The 17712-nt window shown below is 43.2% G+C and overlaps 2 protein-coding genes across 2 annotated transcripts; both read right to left on the bottom strand.

Moving 5' to 3' along the window:
• Positions 1 to 52: 52 nt before the first annotated feature.
• Positions 53 to 2631, bottom strand: LOC145702432 (beta-hexosaminidase-like). The gene is made up of 7 exons (XM_081779656.1): positions 2428 to 2631; positions 2088 to 2386; positions 1332 to 1955; positions 893 to 1291; positions 661 to 850; positions 351 to 608; positions 53 to 302 (listed from the first exon to the last, which is right to left on the bottom strand). The coding sequence occupies exons 1-7, from the start codon at positions 2598 to 2600 to the stop codon at positions 77 to 79; spliced, it is 2169 nt and encodes a 722-aa protein (XP_081635782.1). The 5' UTR covers positions 2601 to 2631; the 3' UTR covers positions 53 to 76.
• Positions 2632 to 4067: 1436 nt separating this feature from the next.
• LOC145702611 (protein-tyrosine sulfotransferase 2-like) lies at positions 4068 to 6061 on the bottom strand. The gene is made up of 8 exons (XM_081779849.1): positions 5896 to 6061; positions 5478 to 5723; positions 5339 to 5434; positions 5213 to 5293; positions 4843 to 5169; positions 4672 to 4797; positions 4422 to 4556; positions 4068 to 4151 (listed from the first exon to the last, which is right to left on the bottom strand). Coding segments are annotated over exons 1-8 (1086 nt in total). The 5' UTR covers positions 5969 to 6061; the 3' UTR covers positions 4068 to 4149.
• Between the last annotated feature and the right edge of the window lie 11651 nt (positions 6062 to 17712).

Genomic DNA, 17712 nt, shown 5'->3' with positions numbered 1-17712 from the left:
GTCGAGTTCATTAACAAGACTGAGCCCTTTCAATGGATTTTTTCACGCTCAGAGCACTTACTGTCCTAGCTTTATTTCAATCCTTTCCTCCAGTGTTTTTGTCCAGCTTTGTTCCGACAAGTGGAAGCCGAAAAAAGAAGCTGTTCGTGACATAAGATAGCTTCGTCATGAGTTTTTTGGTGTTTTCTTTGAATTCGCACCAGTCATAAATAAAATACCGATTCTTCAAAATCTGAAGACCTGTCTCGTTGCTGAGCTCCCATCTCCTTGAATATTTTGCTCGGTCAGCGATTGCCATCATTCTTAAAAAGAAATGAGTTTACTTCAAAAAAACGAATAATTCTTCATACCTTGGAAAAAGCTGCCCAAGGAGCATCTCTGGGTTGCGCATCGTCTCAGACCATAAGTGACCTTGAATGCCAATAATATTTTCTGGCTTTTCAAGAGAAGGACAGTGACTTGGATTTTCGTCGCAAACTTCGCCAGGTTGATATTCATCCCCAAAGTTTGTATAGTCAGCATTTGAATAAAAATTTAATGGTCTGTAGCTGAAGACTTTGAGAAGATCTGTGAACCGCGAAGCCCAGTAGAATCCATTTTCATTTGGACTTTGAAGGACTGCATAAACAAGGTTGTTGTCTAAAAAGTTTCAAGAAATACAATCGTTTCCTAAGATCGGCTGGATGATCAAAATAAGTGTGCGCAGCTGTAGACATGATCACTTGATATCCTGCGTTGGCGTACTCGTATGGATATTTGATATTGTGCTCGTACCAGCGGCTATTCCAGGGCATGATTGTCAACGGAAATTTCAATGATCCCCATTGATCCATAGGAACCGGTTTTTCATCTTAAATGATGTTAATTATATAAAAAATTAAGACACTTTTACCGACAATGAAAGCCTCCTCCCAAGCAGCAACTCTGAAACCATAAAAATCGACAAGATCAACAGTTTTCTTGATGAAATAGTGAAAAAGCTCGTCAAGGCTATTTATTTCTCCTGATTCCACCATCGCATCACATAGTGGCGAGTGTTTCCACGAAGTCGGTGGTGTTTCGTCACCGCCAATATGAAATAACGGCGGATTTTCGTCGTCCCAAAGGCCCGCTTGTCGGTACATCATTTTCATTTCACTTACAACTTGCGCAATGAAAGCAAATGTTGACTCTCTGCAAGGACACATAGTTCCATCAAATGTTCGTCCCCAGGATGAAGTGTCGTAGGTCTCGTCCGGGTCATCGAGTCGATACCTTTCATCTCCCGTTTTGTGCGCGCGATATTCCATAGCTACAAAACTGTTAAATGAAATCATGGAAGAGAACTTAACATTTAACAGCGGCACGGCTATGTGCAGGCATATCGATCTCAGGAACAATTTGAATTCCACGCTCATTCGCGTATCTCAATAATGACACGAAATCGCTCGTAGAAATAAATCTTCGTCCACCGTCGCCTTCTGCTTTTTCTTGAGGGGAGGGAAAGAGACAAGGAAAATTGCTGTCCTTAAAATTGCCATAGCATCTGTGCGCTCCAAATTCATGCAACTCGGGCAAGCCTGGAATCTCGATTCTCCAACCTTGGTCGTCGCTCAAATGAAGATGAAGATGGGTCAGTTCGATCTCAGAAGCAATATCAACAACGAGTCTTAGAAAGTCTTCGTAACGTAAATTCTGCGAGAAATTTTCTGGAAACCAATTTCTTGCTAGGTCGATAAACATTCCTCGATATGTAAAATGGCTCTCTATTTTCACTGATTTTTCATGCAATTTGTTAGATGGAGGACAAGACAGTCCGGTCACAGGAGCATATCTTTCATATCTTCCGAGTCCTCCATTTTCATCCCAAGAGGTCCATTTATCATCAAGTGTTCTGTTGAATAACTTGACTTCGCCAAGTTTCGACGGGAAAATCGCACCATCCATAACAGTTGATTGAATTGTCTTTATTCCGAGTTGCATACCTACAGTCTTACGCCTTCAGACTTGCTACATGTGCTCAGCTAAAGAGCTTTATGACGCAAACACCAAAGGTGTGTAAATAATATCCCCTGTGCTACCGTATATGCAACGTTCCTTTGGCTCAGTAGAGCCGCAGTCTCCAGCAAGGCAAATGAATACCCAGTTGTTAAAAATATCAGAGGATGAAGTCAGCCAGTTATTACCTTCCAACACGAATGAAATTTTGTCACCCGGAGTTAGGTCGATCCAGTCATCGTTTTTGACAAATTTCCAGTAAAAACCTCCAAATCGTTTGAGATTTAGACCAACTGGCTCTTGCGTATAAAAATCAACCAGCGATATTCCTTCTGGCTCATTCAGTGCGCCCACAAAGTCAGCGATTCCATAGACCCAAGAAAAATGGATTTCCCAATTAGATGAAGAACTTTAATGATCATCATCATCCTGACAGCCGCTTTTTGTTACCTGAGGCTTTGAGCAGAGTCCTCGTCGAGCTGCATATTAATTTTGAACACGTATTTTTTATCATTAGGTTCCGTGTTTGAAAGCACATCTATTGTTATCTGTAAAGTCTCTGCGATTCCCTTCTCTATTCTTTGAGCACATGCATGTAAAAATAAAAGGGGCAAGAGCCTCATCGGAGAAGTCGGAATTGAGAACCAAAAATGCACTGCAAGAAAGAAAGACAAAAATGTAAATTTACTTATTTTATGACTCATCAAAGTTCCGAATGAGTTTCAATATTTATTCAGAATTCCATTTCAGATCGTAGTCGTGTCCGGCGCCTGGCATATGAGCTTGAATAACTTTCTTGCGACAAGTGGCGATCATGTCCATGAAACTGAAATCATGTTGGTATAGTTTTAGCTTATATTTTCGCTTCTTACGTAAGTGCTTGAAAAGAATCTGGCAAAGTTTCGTCATTTTTAAGGATTATTAAGGCATTTTCTTTGAAAGTTGTTTACAATTTATACAGTGACTGATTTTCAGCAAAATTCACAATTTTAAAATGAGAAACTTTTCCTAATTGCGATCCATAGCTCTGCATACAATCGGAAAAGCTCAAATGAGCACTTCTAAACAAATTATTTCTGATTTTCAGCTGTGTATTTTTTTCTTACATAGAGCCACAGAAGACGAGGAAAATAACTCTTAACATTTTCTTCGTGCGACGGGGTCTTAGCAGAATAAAATGGCACCGTTCATCATCATTTTAAATACGTCTTAGAATTGACGAAATCTATAATTGATAGCGAAAATCTGAGAGCTCATCAATGAGCTAGTGGGTAACCTGTCAATGTATTGAGTCCCATATCCTGGATTTACCTTCCAATTTTCAGACGCAATCGCGATTCGAATCTTTAAGCGCGTTAATAATTTTCATTGCATCAAATGGTGCATAATCTTCAGAATATTCGACACCAATGACAGTAATGGACGCGAAAGAACTCAGCTGCTCGGGTGCGGAAGTCGAAGCTCAGAGTTTCTAATGACCGTTGTTCAGTATTCACGCTCAATATGAGTGGCAGCACGGACCTCGATCATCCTGGATAAAGCGAACAGTTTGACTATAAACCATCACCAGCTCGAAATAAATAAACGGAAAGCCTTTTATCTATACGCGTGAATCGATTTGTGTGACATTTATAAATGCGTGCTTGACGGAGGATCGGAGTCAGATAGATACTATTCCAAAAGGACGAAACATGATGATTGTAACATTTTTTCTCGGACTCTTGAACTTTGCTTCTGCTGGTGCTCAAAGCGAGCAGGTAATTATCTTCTGCAGAGAAAGTCAAATTTTTTCCTTTAAAATCTTCAGGACTTCTTGAGAAGCCTCCAGGACCGACTTCAAGGGATGGAAGTTAACAACAACTACGGCCCAACTTCTCAGTCGATCCACCCACTCTTCCGACGATCTTTCCGGTACCAGCAATTTTGAAAGCTAGAAAAAGCTCTTTTCATCGATGAAGTCTCCTTACTGAATCGACTGCATGCTATTCGTTACGAAGTTGATAATAAAATCAAGTGAAAGCAAAATAGTTTGAAAAGTAGCAATTCTAACTGCAAAGTTTTCTGCAAAGTACTCAAATCAACTCATTACGTATTGGTAATTTATTTCTGTGAAGATGGCAGGTCTGCGATAATTCAAACTCTAAATGGGAAGGTTTTCTTGAAGGATTTCGACTGTTTCGAACTGATCAAACGTCTCCAAATGATAAACTAATTTTGGGTTTCAAAATTTTCACCTACACACGTGACAGTTCAGCACCTTTATGAAACCCGTAACTACAGCTCTGTGTGGGTGATTTTATGTTTAGATTTCTTTTGACTATTTGCTACGAATTGCGCTATTGTCGGTTTCATGACAGGTCTTGACGGTAGTGACTTTTTGGGCTTAACCGGTTTGTATGAGTTCCGGATCTCATTCGCGAGAATATCTATGTGGCGCATTTCAGACGTTTTGCTTATAAAGTGGTCGTAGCTTCCAACATGAACCTCGGGTTTGTAGCCAAACACTTTCATCAGCGGCGCCACTTTTTCCACATTTTCAAGGTCCTTTTCTGGGATGACGCCTTCCCAACTGCTCAGTGCTGAAAGATTATAAGCACTAGAAGATTCTCGATGAAAATGACAAAACAGCGCCGAGAAATAATTTATCAGCGCGAACAAAGTGAGCAAGGAAACTGTAAATAATTAACAACGTACCAGTTGTATACGTCGCTTTGACAACTTGGTCTGTGCTTCTTTCTAAGGCCGACAGGCTTATGTCTGAGCCAATATGCTCTTCGTGGTGAATCAACCCGTCGTACCATTTGAGTCCAAGGAACTCGACTAAATTATTCAATTTCTTTCTTGAGAATTTGAAGTGTTTCTTACCAATTTTCTTGAGAACCTGTTCCTTCTCCAGAATCAAGTGTTCGTAATGAACTGGCATGCAGAACTTTGGTCCGAGATCTTGACATTGTTGCCACATCTGCTGATGTGCCATGTCCCATCTGTGAATGACATCTGTGTAGTTCGTGAGGTCGTAGCCGGTGATTGTAACCTTTCGGGTGATAATGGAATGTGCTACTGATCGAGCATCCCGCAGCATATAGATGAATTTACTATTCGGGTACCAGTCTGTCAGCTCTGACATAAATTTCAAGGCAAATGGGTCTTTGTTGCAGAGTCGTCTTGATATAGGGCCATGTTTTTCGATAACTAGGAATACATGAGTACTATTTAATTCATGCTAGGACTTTACCTTCAAGAATGAATCGCTTTACCCCTTCGTTCATTGCTGCTTCTCCTTCTGTAGAAAGTGCGTTTTCCGAAAATGCAGATTCTATCGAGAAATAAAAATAATTTTTCGACGTTTTTCAAAATTTACCTTTCATATGAGTAGAACTTTTTAACATTTTCCGGACCATCATCACTCTCGGAATGACTCTAGTTTCTTCGCCACAGCGAACATCGGGATGAACATCTGCAAGAAAGCTGATAATAAAAGTCGCGAAAAATATTTCTACCTAGAATGGCACGCATCAAAGTCGTCCCAGATCGAGGCATTCCTCCCACCCAGATGATCGGATGTTGATCGTCGACATCTGGCCATTCGATGCTCTTGTATTCCCTGGCTGTACAGTTTCCATAATGACAAGGTGCCTGCTGGGCTCTAACTTTTTTGATCTCAGCATCGGTCAGCTCTTCTATCTTTTTCAGCCGAATCGGTCTGTTGTCAATAGATGCTTTGAAGCAGTATGGATCCGGAAAATCTTGAAGAAGGTCAGCGCGCGAATATGCGAAGTTAAATATCTATGCATAAACAAGCAAGCAAATTCTCCTGCTATTTGCGATGTTTTACTGATTAACAAAATTCGAGGTGATAACATATTATGATCCATCGTTAATTGTGCCTTATTAAACAGACAGTTCTCGTAGACTTACTCTTGCCAAGATAGTAGGCGAACAACAAGCTCAAAAAGTAGCAAACTGACAATGGCGTTATCACTGTGGGCATGTCGGTTTTCTTGCTGCTTTCTCTCTTGCTGCCAATATAAGAATAAATATTAATCTTTTAACATTTTCAAACGGTCTCAGTTGACCAACGCGCTCAAGATCCGGCGGTTCGTACCCGCCCTCGGGGCTATACCAAACCAAAACTACAATATTTTTTAGACCTCATTGAATGAAAGAATGGTTTTTGAATAATAATGATGTATCCTAAACCGGTCTGCTCCGTCAATGAACGAGACTTAGTTTGGTCAAATGGTTGCTTTATTCGGGAAAGAGGCAGATTATATGTCGTTGGTACTATAGTGCGGGAGACAACTTTGGTAATGAATCAAGGCAGGGCGCCAAGTCCAAGTGGGCACTGGTACCGTGCGAAAGGAAGTGAGAAACGCAATTAAGGGAGTAAAAATAGTAAAAATGGAGATGAAGTGGCAAGGGCGCGCGAAAAGGGCGCACGGGTGTGATTGATCATGTGGACGGTGAGGAACACATCATCCCTCCCCGGCTTCAAGCTGAAAATGGAGATATTTTCAGACTGGGAAAACTTAGATATGGATCATAAATCAGGGTTGAAACTAAGAAAACGAAAAGTTTTGATTATTTGAAAAAGTGAGAAATAGAGAAATCACAGAGTAATACAAGTTGAAATGATATATTTTTCACCGCGGCAGCTCGAGATTCTTGAGCAAGTCGGACTCGAAGAAACGGCCAAGTACGGATTGACTCGTAGGTTGTTACGTCATTCATGTCGTCTTCACGGATTTGTGGTTGTTGACAATTTTCAGGCCAAAATTCGCAATGGATGCAACAAGAGAAGCGCCAGCAATAATATCGCGTCGATGGCGAATCTCGTTTGCTTCCTCGAGAAGGTCGGCAAGAAGGTATTGGAATTCATCTTGGATCTCTGTCAAGAAGACATCTTTCAAGAAATCCTGACGTCCGTCGGAGCAGTCGCGCTTGGAGAATCCGTTGATCTTGGCTTGACGGCGGCACTCGTCGTAGCTGCATTCGTGGAAGGGTAGATTGATGAAAGGACTGGTAGGAGCTGGACGAAGAACTTGAAAATCGATGACTCGGGATTGGCGGGTGAGGTAGACATCGCCGATTTCATCAAGGGTGATGGCACCATCTCGAACGACGATGGAGGCAGCTGCTACTGCGCACAGGAAAAGGGCTTTTATCATTGATCTGAAAGAATGAATTTTTAGATAACGAAATTCGAAAGTTTCCGGACTCGAATAAATTTATAAAAAACACCAGGCTACTGTATTTGAATAATAGAACTACTGCATGATAAAATAATTTTTACGCAAAAGAATTAATAGGACGAAGAAATTTGATGTTCCTTTTCAGGATCTTCCCTTCTTTCAGATCTTTGATAGTGTAAGCTCCATTTCCGTGCACCTTGATGACTGTAGCTGTTCCTTTGAATCCTTTGTGGAGTTTCTTCGATTGGCCGAAGCGCATCGGTGACCAGTAAGCAACTGTCCCTCCCACAGCAAGTTTGAGCGGCTTTCCTTTGATTTTGACGGCGTAATTTTTGTTGAGGCTTGTGAGTGATTGTGAGCAGTACATTAACCAGCCGTTTAAATAGTCCATCCATCGATCTGGATCAACAAGAGCAGGTTCAGAAGGCGTAGATTTGACTGCAAAAGCGGGAAGTGTCATCGGTCGGCCCCAGAGAACTTCAGCTGCAGTCAAGTTTCCAAGATTCTTATTCGGCTGATTGTTGATTGCATATAAGACAAAACAGATTTGGCGGGACCAAATATCTGGTTGAACGTCCATCAACTTCGCTTTGATTCCAAGACAGCGAAATCGCCTCTCGATTTTGTTTGAAGCGGCGTGATAGGGAGAAATATGTGTGTAGTTGATATTGAAGAATTCCATTAGAGTATTCATTCGTTTATTTGATAGCTCAAGGCCATTGTCCGCAACAACTGTGCAATTGGACACGTTGTTCGCTAAGAGCAGTTCCAGCAGCGCTTGTCCGACTTCTTCTGCGCTCTTGTTCTGAATTGGCCGAGCGACAACGTAATTCGACAGATCATCCATTAAAACAACCAGATAACGGAAATGATAGTTGTCCAAACGACCGAAATCTACTAGATCCAAAAAGGCTTTTTCAAAGGGAAACCCTTTTTTCATTGGTTTCGGCGGTACTGGATGCTTGTAACTGAATCGAGGCTTCGTTGTAACACATGATAAACATGAATTGCAGATTTGAGTGCAAATTCTTCGAAGTTGTTTGATTCGGAATTTCCGTGAAAGAGAGGTTTGAAGCTTGGAGATTCCGGGGTGGACTAATTTAACGTGACAAAACGAGACCAATTCATAGGCGAGAGAAGCAGGAATGGCCAGCCGATTTTCAGAGTCACGATAAAGCATGTCACTTTGTCGCTTCAGTAATTTGTTTTTTATATCTTCTTTGATATCAGAATCTTCTAGCTGGAGTTCGGCGATCGCCTGCTTGGAATACGGGACCTCATCGATTAGCAAGAAGGGATCGGCAGATTCAGAATCGGAAGATAAGCACTTGTCTGTGCTCTGAGTTGAGTTTTGAGTTTGTTGTTGATTTGAGATTTGAGTAGATTTCTGCGATTTGCTTTCCGCGGAGCTTTTCTTTGACGAGTTCTGATCGGAAGAAGATGGACAGGATGGTTCAACTGTAGCTTTCTGAGCCTTTGATTGAGCTCGAGTCATCACCAGCAGCTGCAGAGAGTTCGAAACACCTCGATCAACAATATCTTCATCTTCGTCAATATCTGTATCTTCGCTGATTTGAATTGCTCTTGAGAGACAATCGACCGTGATTATAACTGGATCTGTATTTCGACGATGTTCGATGCTCAGAATATTGAATCGCTGTAGTCTGCAAATCAAGTTGATTACCCTTATGGGCATCGCGTCCTTCATTTTCTTCTGTTCAAGAATTCGGGAAATGCTGAGATGGTCGGTTATTGCGTAGAAACTTGTGTTGTAGAGCTCGTATTCGAAATACTCGCAAGTGTACACAAGTGCGGCGAGTTCCAAATATCGACTTGCCAATTTTTGTTCTCCAGGTGCGAGTTTTCTGCTGCAAAATCCCAATGGAGCGAGCGTGCCATCGTTTCTCCGTTGATACAGTGTTCCAGCAAGACCAACGTGAGATGCATCTGAAGCGACGACCAACGGCAATTTCGGATCTCGGTGTTCCTGGCTGACAAATTTCGCTAATTTGGACTTAAATTCATCAAAAGCCTTCTGATGCGTAGTTGTCCATGCAAAAGGTTCGTTTGCTGAGCAGAGGCGATGCAGCGGTTCCAAAGTGAGCATTCCTTCGGGCACAAAAGTCGAATAATAATTCTGCATGCCAACCCATCGGCGCACTTCTCTTTTTGTTCGCGGCACCGGGAAGTTCAGAATTGCATCAACTTTACTGCGCAGCGGTTCCATTCCTTTTCTCGTGCATTTGAATCCTAAATACGAAAACTCCTCGGCACAAATAGCCGTTTTGAGACTTTGAGCGTCACTCCGAAATCAATCATTCTTCTGAGAAATTTCTTCAATTGGCTTAAATGCGCTTCAAATGAGTCTGCTAGCAAGAGACAATCGTCCATCAGAACATAGACATTTGGGATGTCTCTTGTTATTCTCCACATCAGCTCCGAAAAAATTGCCGGACTTTGCTTCAATCCAAACATCAGTCGGGTGCTGGTATACTGCACATTTTCAAACGCAAATGCGACCTTATCTTGATCTTCTTTTGCGAGCCGCAACTGGTTGAACGCGGACTTGACATCCGTAAGGCTCATGTAGATTTTCTTGGATGAAGCAATTTTGCGGCTAACGTCAGACAGAATGTCTCGCAGCGAGGGAACGGGCCAGTGATAATCTTCTGTATGCAAATTGAGTAGTCTCGCATCGATCACTGGCCGCGCTGCTCCGCAGGCTTTCTTCACAAAAAACATGGGAATCGAATGACGTGACCCTCGTGGTTCGATCACGCCCATATCCAGCCAAGACTTAAGAACTTGTTTCCCTGGCTCACGTAGAGAGCTTCTGCATGGTCTGGGTTTTTCGTAGATCCGCTCGGCTTCATTTTTCAGCTTGATTCGGCAGACAAACTTATCAACCATTCCCAGATCTAGCGCCGACACTTCAAAGGCTTCACGTTCTTCAGCGAGTGTCGCTAGAATTTGCTCTCGCTGTGGCTTCGTCAGATCCGGACCGATTGGAATCTTCTTGTAGTGCTCCGATTCGTGCGGCTTGAACTTGGCTCGCCGTTCAGCTTGATGCTTCAGGAAATCGTTGTGCAGTTGTTCATCAGAAGTTTCAATCAACGAATTGATTTCAAGTCCATTCGATGCCAAATTTTGACCATTCGCACATGGAATTCCAGCTGGTACAGTAACCGGCACCGCAGTTGGATTTTCAACCAAAAGGTTCAATTCACTTTCTGAGTCGTACACTGCTTCTAGAACTCGACACTCATTTTCGTGGAGAAAACCCCTTTTTCGGTGTGAGATCAGCAGGATGTCGTTAGATACAGTAGTGACCGGAAGTTGCACTTTCAGTCGAGACGTCGAAAACGGCGATAGAGTATGGATTTCCGAAGTTGTCGCGACAACCGCTTGTGATTCAGCGACGAGATTGACTTGGTGGCCATCCAGTGTTGCATGCCCGTCGGTTTTGTTGATGGTTAGTTTATCGAAGTTGTGACCGCCGAGGATGATGCTGAAGTTGACACTGTCACTAATGACGAAAGTGAGACGTTTCTGAAGAGTTCCAATTTCAACATCAGCTGTTACAGTCTGGTTTGCAGTCATTGTTTCGGAATTCGCAACGCGGATCTGGATCGCAGCAGAAGAAGTTTCGAGCGTCGGGAAAGATGACTTAAGGGTGGCGAGACTCAGCACATTCAGGTTCGCACCCGAATCAACGAGCGCTAGAATCGGGGTCTTCTGTACATTGATGATTATTTTCGGGAGATAGAGAGAGTCGAAAAGAGTTGTTGACAGGGCGAAACTTGGAGTAGTTGTTGAATTAGGGATCGTGCATAGGTCTTCTAGTCAATCCTGATTTGGACAGACTTTTTTGAAATGGCGGCAGCGCGGCGATGGGTTAAGAGCGGGCGAGCGCAGCGCGGTGAGGGGTTAAGTCGAAGCGCGTGCACTGATGCGAAATGGGAGCGGCGCGGCGGTGAATTTACAGCGAGGCGGCTACTGTACTGTGGTGGATGAAGTAAGCGCGGCGAGGCAGCGTGGCGACAGGGTCGTTGAAGCGGTTGAAGTAGCGCGGTGTGTCAGCAGCGCGGCGGCGGTCGATAAGTGCGCGTAATAAGGGTGGGGCGGCGATAAAATGGAAGTTGCCGAAACTAATCCGGTTTTTTACGGATCTAACGGATCTTTTGGATTTTGTATAGAAGAGTAAAGAATGGGTTTTGTCAGAACTAGCTCAGTTTCTTATGAGCCTACTGAATCTTTTCATTTAATCTTTGTTTTAGGAAGAAAAACGAAAAAGAAGGCAAGTCAAGGACATCGAGCTGATCGACCCGGAATGCAGCTGGTATAAAGACATCTGGGAAGCTGGACTTATCGACAAGGAAGTCTGCCCTCCCCCCACTGAGTGAAGAAAGAAATTGCAATAGAGTAGAAGTTAACCTGTTTGAAATTGTGTTTTTTAGAACTTACAATATACACGCTAGAATTTTACAACAAAAGCCTATTTTTATTGAGTTAACTTTGATATTAATAACCAGATAAGTTGCGAAGGTAAAAGATTTGCGTTTGATCCAAAAGTAACTAGTAGTCAATACTTATAGAAGTGTCATTCCGAAGTATCATTTTCATGGCAGAACCAGTAAATATCAAAATTAATAAAGCTCAAGTGCGAAACAAAAACAACTCTACTTTGAGTTATCAAGAGCTTAAATGAACATTACTTCACCCTTTTAGGCTAACGACTAGTATATTTTTGGCGCAAAAATTTTGTAGGGTGAATGACGCTAAGCAAGTTTAAGAAAAATTATTTGACGGAGCATTTCTTTAACTGACACTGAACTTATTTGAGGGAACAGGGTCGCAACATATCATAATATAGGTTTTAAGCCATTAATATCACCTAGCAAATTCTTCTTGGTAAGAAGGAGAAAGACGCAAAGGATGATGGAAACGATGAGAGCAGTTCCGAGTACTGACGCTGCAACAATTGTGCCCCAGAATTGTGTCTGATCCAGTTCTTCGGCAAGTTCGACCGCATCTGCGACGATGTCAGTGAAGGAGAGTTGAAGTCGTGTATTGTTCAAAGCTGAGATAGACTGAAGGCTGAACACTTGAGTTCTACTGGTTTTGAAAGTGATCTCTTCTTTGACGTGCAGATTCTGGCGCTTTAATGGAATTATTTGATTTGGCTGGCAGACCACTTCTTGGTCATTCGGTGAAGCGTTGAAATATTTAAATCCGGAGAAAATTTTCCTTTGCCGTGTCAGATCATGCTCTGTTGTTCTGTAGCGATGATTGGCTTCACCAAAGGCATAAACGATGAGTCCAGCAGATGTATATTGGAAAGTGCATGTGTCTTTGGTGACCTTCTGTTCAACTTTGCAAGCCGAAACATCGTTCAAACACTGGTATGGAAGAAGTGCGCTCTGCTGGCAAATCATATGTCTTCTTGTGGACAAGCACTGGAATCTATCGATTTCGTGATAAGTAGAGCCAAGACGAGTAGCGTAAGGTTCAACGATAGCTTGCTGAACTAACAACTCTTCTGAAGCTTCCACAATGATCCCAAATGACGAAACTTTGAAGTTTGGAGTTGGATCAAGAAGAATAATTGGCAGCGATAGTCGGAAATTGACCACAACTCCGTCGTCGGTGATGTTGGCGCCGTAGAATTCAGGGCACATTGACGCCGGTGTATCGTGCAGAACTCGCTGACAGTATCTTCCACATGCATCAGCAGTCATTTCCTGACAAGAAGCAAGACATGCACCGTTGAAAATATTTCGATATTCTGCTCGCGCTGGAAGACGGCCATATTGCAGTGTCGCGACCTCTGTTTCTATTTCTTCTAAGTACCGTCGATTTTGTTCAAAAGCCAGGTCTTTCGCTCTTGTAATCGCGAGGTCGTTTCCAAGGGAGCAGATTTGACGAGAAACATCTTCCAACACAGAATACGTCTGGTTTATGGCCAGTTGCAGGACATCTTTGGTATTTGTAATTTCACGTGACAACTGCTTGATCATTGACTGATGGTGGAGAGAAATTCGCTTCAAGTTTCGGATTTTGTGGTTGTTGACAATTTTCAGGCCAAAATTCGCAATGGATGCAACAAGAGAAGCGCCAGCAATAATATCGCGTCGATGGCGAATCTCGTTTGCTTCCTCGAGAAGGTCGGCAAGAAGGTATTGGAATTCATCTTGGATCTCTGTCAAGAAGACATCTTTCAAGAAATCCTGACGTCCGTCGGAGCAGTCGCGCTTGGAGAATCCGTTGATCTTGGCTTGACGGCGGCACTCGTCGTAGCTGCATTCGTGGAAGGGTAGATTGATGAAAGGACTGGTAGGAGCTGGACGAAGAACTTGAAAATCGATGACTCGGGATTGGCGGGTGAGGTAGACATCGCCGATTTCATCAAGGGTGATGGCACCATCTCGAACGACGATGGAGGCAGCTGCTACTGCGCACAGGAAAAGGGCTTTTATCATTGATCTGAAAGAATGAATTTTTAGATAACGAAATTCGAAAGTTTCCGGACTCGAATAAATTTATAAAAAACACCAGGCTACTGTATTTGAATAATAGAACTACTGCATGATAAAATAATTTTTACGCAAAAGAATTAATAGGACGAAGAAATTTGATGTTCCTTTTCAGGATCTTCCCTTCTTTCAGATCTTTGATAGTGTAAGCTCCATTTCCGTGCACCTTGATGACTGTAGCTGTTCCTTTGAATCCTTTGTGGAGTTTCTTCGATTGGCCGAAGCGCATCGGTGACCAGTAAGCAACTGTCCCTCCCACAGCAAGTTTGAGCGGCTTTCCTTTGATTTTGACGGCGTAATTTTTGTTGAGGCTTGTGAGTGATTGTGAGCAGTACATTAACCAGCCGTTTAAATAGTCCATCCATCGATCTGGATCAACAAGAGCAGGTTCAGAAGGCGTAGATTTGACTGCAAAAGCGGGAAGTGTCATCGGTCGGCCCCAGAGAACTTCAGCTGCAGTCAAGTTTCCAAGATTCTTATTCGGCTGATTGTTGATTGCATATAAGACAAAACAGATTTGGCGGGACCAAATATCTGGTTGAACGTCCATCAACTTCGCTTTGATTCCAAGACAGCGAAATCGCCTCTCGATTTTGTTTGAAGCGGCGTGATAGGGAGAAATATGTGTGTAGTTGATATTGAAGAATTCCATTAGAGTATTCATTCGTTTATTTGATAGCTCAAGGCCATTGTCCGCAACAACTGTGCAATTGGACACGTTGTTCGCTAAGAGCAGTTCCAGCAGCGCTTGTCCGACTTCTTCTGCGCTCTTGTTCTGAATTGGCCGAGCGACAACGTAATTCGACAGATCATCCATTAAAACAACCAGATAACGGAAATGATAGTTGTCCAAACGACCGAAATCTACTAGATCCAAAAAGGCTTTTTCAAAGGGAAACCCTTTTTTCATTGGTTTCGGCGGTACTGGATGCTTGTAACTGAATCGAGGCTTCGTTGTAACACATGATAAACATGAATTGCAGATTTGAGTGCAAATTCTTCGAAGTTGTTTGATTCGGAATTTCCGTGAAAGAGAGGTTTGAAGCTTGGAGATTCCGGGGTGGACTAATTTAACGTGACAAAACGAGACCAATTCATAGGCGAGAGAAGCAGGAATGGCCAGCCGATTTTCAGAGTCACGATAAAGCATGTCACTTTGTCGCTTCAGTAATTTGTTTTTTATATCTTCTTTGATATCAGAATCTTCTAGCTGGAGTTCGGCGATCGCCTGCTTGGAATACGGGACCTCATCGATTAGCAAGAAGGGATCGGCAGATTCAGAATCGGAAGATAAGCACTTGTCTGTGCTCTGAGTTGAGTTTTGAGTTTGTTGTTGATTTGAGATTTGAGTAGATTTCTGCGATTTGCTTTCCGCGGAGCTTTTCTTTGACGAGTTCTGATCGGAAGAAGATGGACAGGATGGTTCAACTGTAGCTTTCTGAGCCTTTGATTGAGCTCGAGTCATCACCAGCAGCTGCAGAGAGTTCGAAACACCTCGATCAACAATATCTTCATCTTCGTCAATATCTGTATCTTCGCTGATTTGAATTGCTCTTGAGAGACAATCGACCGTGATTATAACTGGATCTGTATTTCGACGATGTTCGATGCTCAGAATATTGAATCGCTGTAGTCTGCAAATCAAGTTGATTACCCTTATGGGCATCGCGTCCTTCATTTTCTTCTGTTCAAGAATTCGGGAAATGCTGAGATGGTCGGTTATTGCGTAGAAACTTGTGTTGTAGAGCTCGTATTCGAAATACTCGCAAGTGTACACAAGTGCGGCGAGTTCCAAATATCGACTTGCCAATTTTTGTTCTCCAGGTGCGAGTTTTCTGCTGCAAAATCCCAATGGAGCGAGCGTGCCATCGTTTCTCCGTTGATACAGTGTTCCAGCAAGACCAACGTGAGATGCATCTGAAGCGACGACCAACGGCAATTTCGGATCTCGGTGTTCCTGGCTGACAAATTTCGCTAATTTGGACTTAAATTCATCAAAAGCCTTCTGATGCGTAGTTGTCCATGCAAAAGGTTCGTTTGCTGAGCAGAGGCGATGCAGCGGTTCCAAAGTGAGCATTCCTTCGGGCACAAAAGTCGAATAATAATTCTGCATGCCAACCCATCGGCGCACTTCTCTTTTTGTTCGCGGCACCGGGAAGTTCAGAATTGCATCAACTTTACTGCGCAGCGGTTCCATTCCTTTTCTCGTGCATTTGAATCCTAAATACGAAAACTCCTCGGCACAAATAGCCGTTTTTGAGACTTTGAGCGTCACTCCGAAATCAATCATTCTTCTGAGAAATTTCTTCAATTGGCTTAAATGCGCTTCAAATGAGTCTGCTAGCAAGAGACAATCGTCCATCAGAACATAGACATTTGGGATGTCTCTTGTTATTCTCCACATCAGCTCCGAAAAAATTGCCGGACTTTGCTTCAATCCAAACATCAGTCGGGTGCTGGTATACTGCACATTTTCAAACGCAAATGCGACCTTATCTTGATCTTCTTTTGCGAGCCGCAACTGGTTGAACGCGGACTTGACATCCGTAAGGCTCATGTAGATTTTCTTGGATGAAGCAATTTTGCGGCTAACGTCAGACAGAATGTCTCGCAGCGAGGGAACGGGCCAGTGATAATCTTCTGTATGCAAATTGAGTAGTCTCGCATCGATCACTGGCCGCGCTGCTCCGCAGGCTTTCTTCACAAAAAACATGGGAATCGAATGACGTGACCCTCGTGGTTCGATCACGCCCATATCCAGCCAAGACTTAAGAACTTGTTTCCCTGGCTCACGTAGAGAGCTTCTGCATGGTCTGGGTTTTTCGTAGATCCGCTCGGCTTCATTTTTCAGCTTGATTCGGCAGACAAACTTATCAACCATTCCCAGATCTAGCGCCGACACTTCAAAGGCTTCACGTTCTTCAGCGAGTGTCGCTAGAATTTGCTCTCGCTGTGGCTTCGTCAGATCCGGACCGATTGGAATCTTCTTGTAGTGCTCCGATTCGTGCGGCTTGAACTTGGCTCGCCGTTCAGCTTGATGCTTCAGGAAATCGTTGTGCAGTTGTTCATCAGAAGTTTCAATCAACGAATTGATTTCAAGTCCATTCGATGCCAAATTTTGACCATTCGCACATGGAATTCCAGCTGGTACAGTAACCGGCACCGCAGTTGGATTTTCAACCAAAAGGTTCAATTCACTTTCTGAGTCGTACACTGCTTCTAGAACTCGACACTCATTTTCGTGGAGAAAACCCCTTTTTCGGTGTGAGATCAGCAGGATGTCGTTAGATACAGTAGTGACCGGAAGTTGCACTTTCAGTCGAGACGTCGAAAACGGCGATAGAGTATGGATTTCCGAAGTTGTCGCGACAACCGCTTGTGATTCAGCGACGAGATTGACTTGGTGGCCATCCAGTGTTGCATGCCCGTCGGTTTTGTTGATGGTTAGTTTATCGAAGTTGTGACCGCCGAGGATGATGCTGAAGTTGACACTGTCACTAATGACGAAAGTGAGACGTTTCTGAAGAGTTCCAATTTCAACATCAGCTGTTACAGTCTGGTTTGCAGTCATTGTTTCGGAATTCGCAACGCGGATCTGGATCGCAGCAGAAGAAGTTTCGAGCGTCGGGAAAGATGACTTAAGGGTGGCGAGACTCAGCACATTCAGGTTCGCACCCGAATCAACGAGCGCTAGAATCGGGGTCTTCTGTACATTGATGATTATTTTCGGGAGATAGAGAGAGTCGAAAAGAGTTGTTGACAGGGCGAAACTTGGAGTAGTTGTTGAATTAGGGATCGTGCATAGGTCTTCTAGTCAATCCTGATTTGGACAGACTTTTTGAAATGGCGGTAGTGCTCGCCATTTTCATCCTTCGGGCATTTCAAGCATGGTGGATATTTCTTGTCGCTTCTTGACTTTTTGAAATCACCTGATTGCCTAGTTTGAGGAGCGCTAGAAGCGGCCACTGCAACAGTTGGTTGAACACGTTGCTCTGATCTTGCCATGAAGT

Source organism: Oikopleura dioica, chromosome PAR (assembly GCF_907165135.1).
Source record: "Oikopleura dioica chromosome PAR, OKI2018_I68_1.0, whole genome shotgun sequence".
Classification (NCBI taxonomy): domain Eukaryota; kingdom Metazoa; phylum Chordata; class Appendicularia; order Copelata; family Oikopleuridae; genus Oikopleura; species Oikopleura dioica.
Note: the sequence above shows the minus strand (reverse complement) of the source record. Positions and strands in the feature narration are given on the sequence as shown.

Excerpts from the sequence above, each read along its gene's own strand:
- LOC145702432 (XM_081779656.1), bottom strand. The coding sequence starts at position 2,600 with ATGAGGCTCTTGCCCCTTTTATTTTTACATGCATGTGCTCAAAGAATA. Across the intron at positions 2,387-2,427 it reads GACTCTGCTCAAAGCCTCAG|TTCTTCATCTAATTGGGAAA; the intron begins GTAACAAAAAGC and ends TGATCATTAAAG. Across the intron at positions 303-350 it reads CTTGGGCAGCTTTTTCCAAG|AATGATGGCAATCGCTGACC; the intron begins GTATGAAGAATT and ends TTTCTTTTTAAG.
- LOC145702611 (XM_081779849.1), bottom strand. The coding sequence starts at position 5,968 with ATGCCCACAGTGATAACGCCATTGTCAGTTTGCTACTTTTTGAGCTTG. Across the intron at positions 5,724-5,895 it reads CGCCTACTATCTTGGCAAGA|ATTTTCCGGATCCATACTGC; the intron begins GTAAGTCTACGA and ends ACCTTCTTCAAG. Across the intron at positions 4,798-4,842 it reads ACAGGTTCTCAAGAAAATTG|TCGAGTTCCTTGGACTCAAA; the intron begins GTAAGAAACACT and ends TGAATAATTTAG.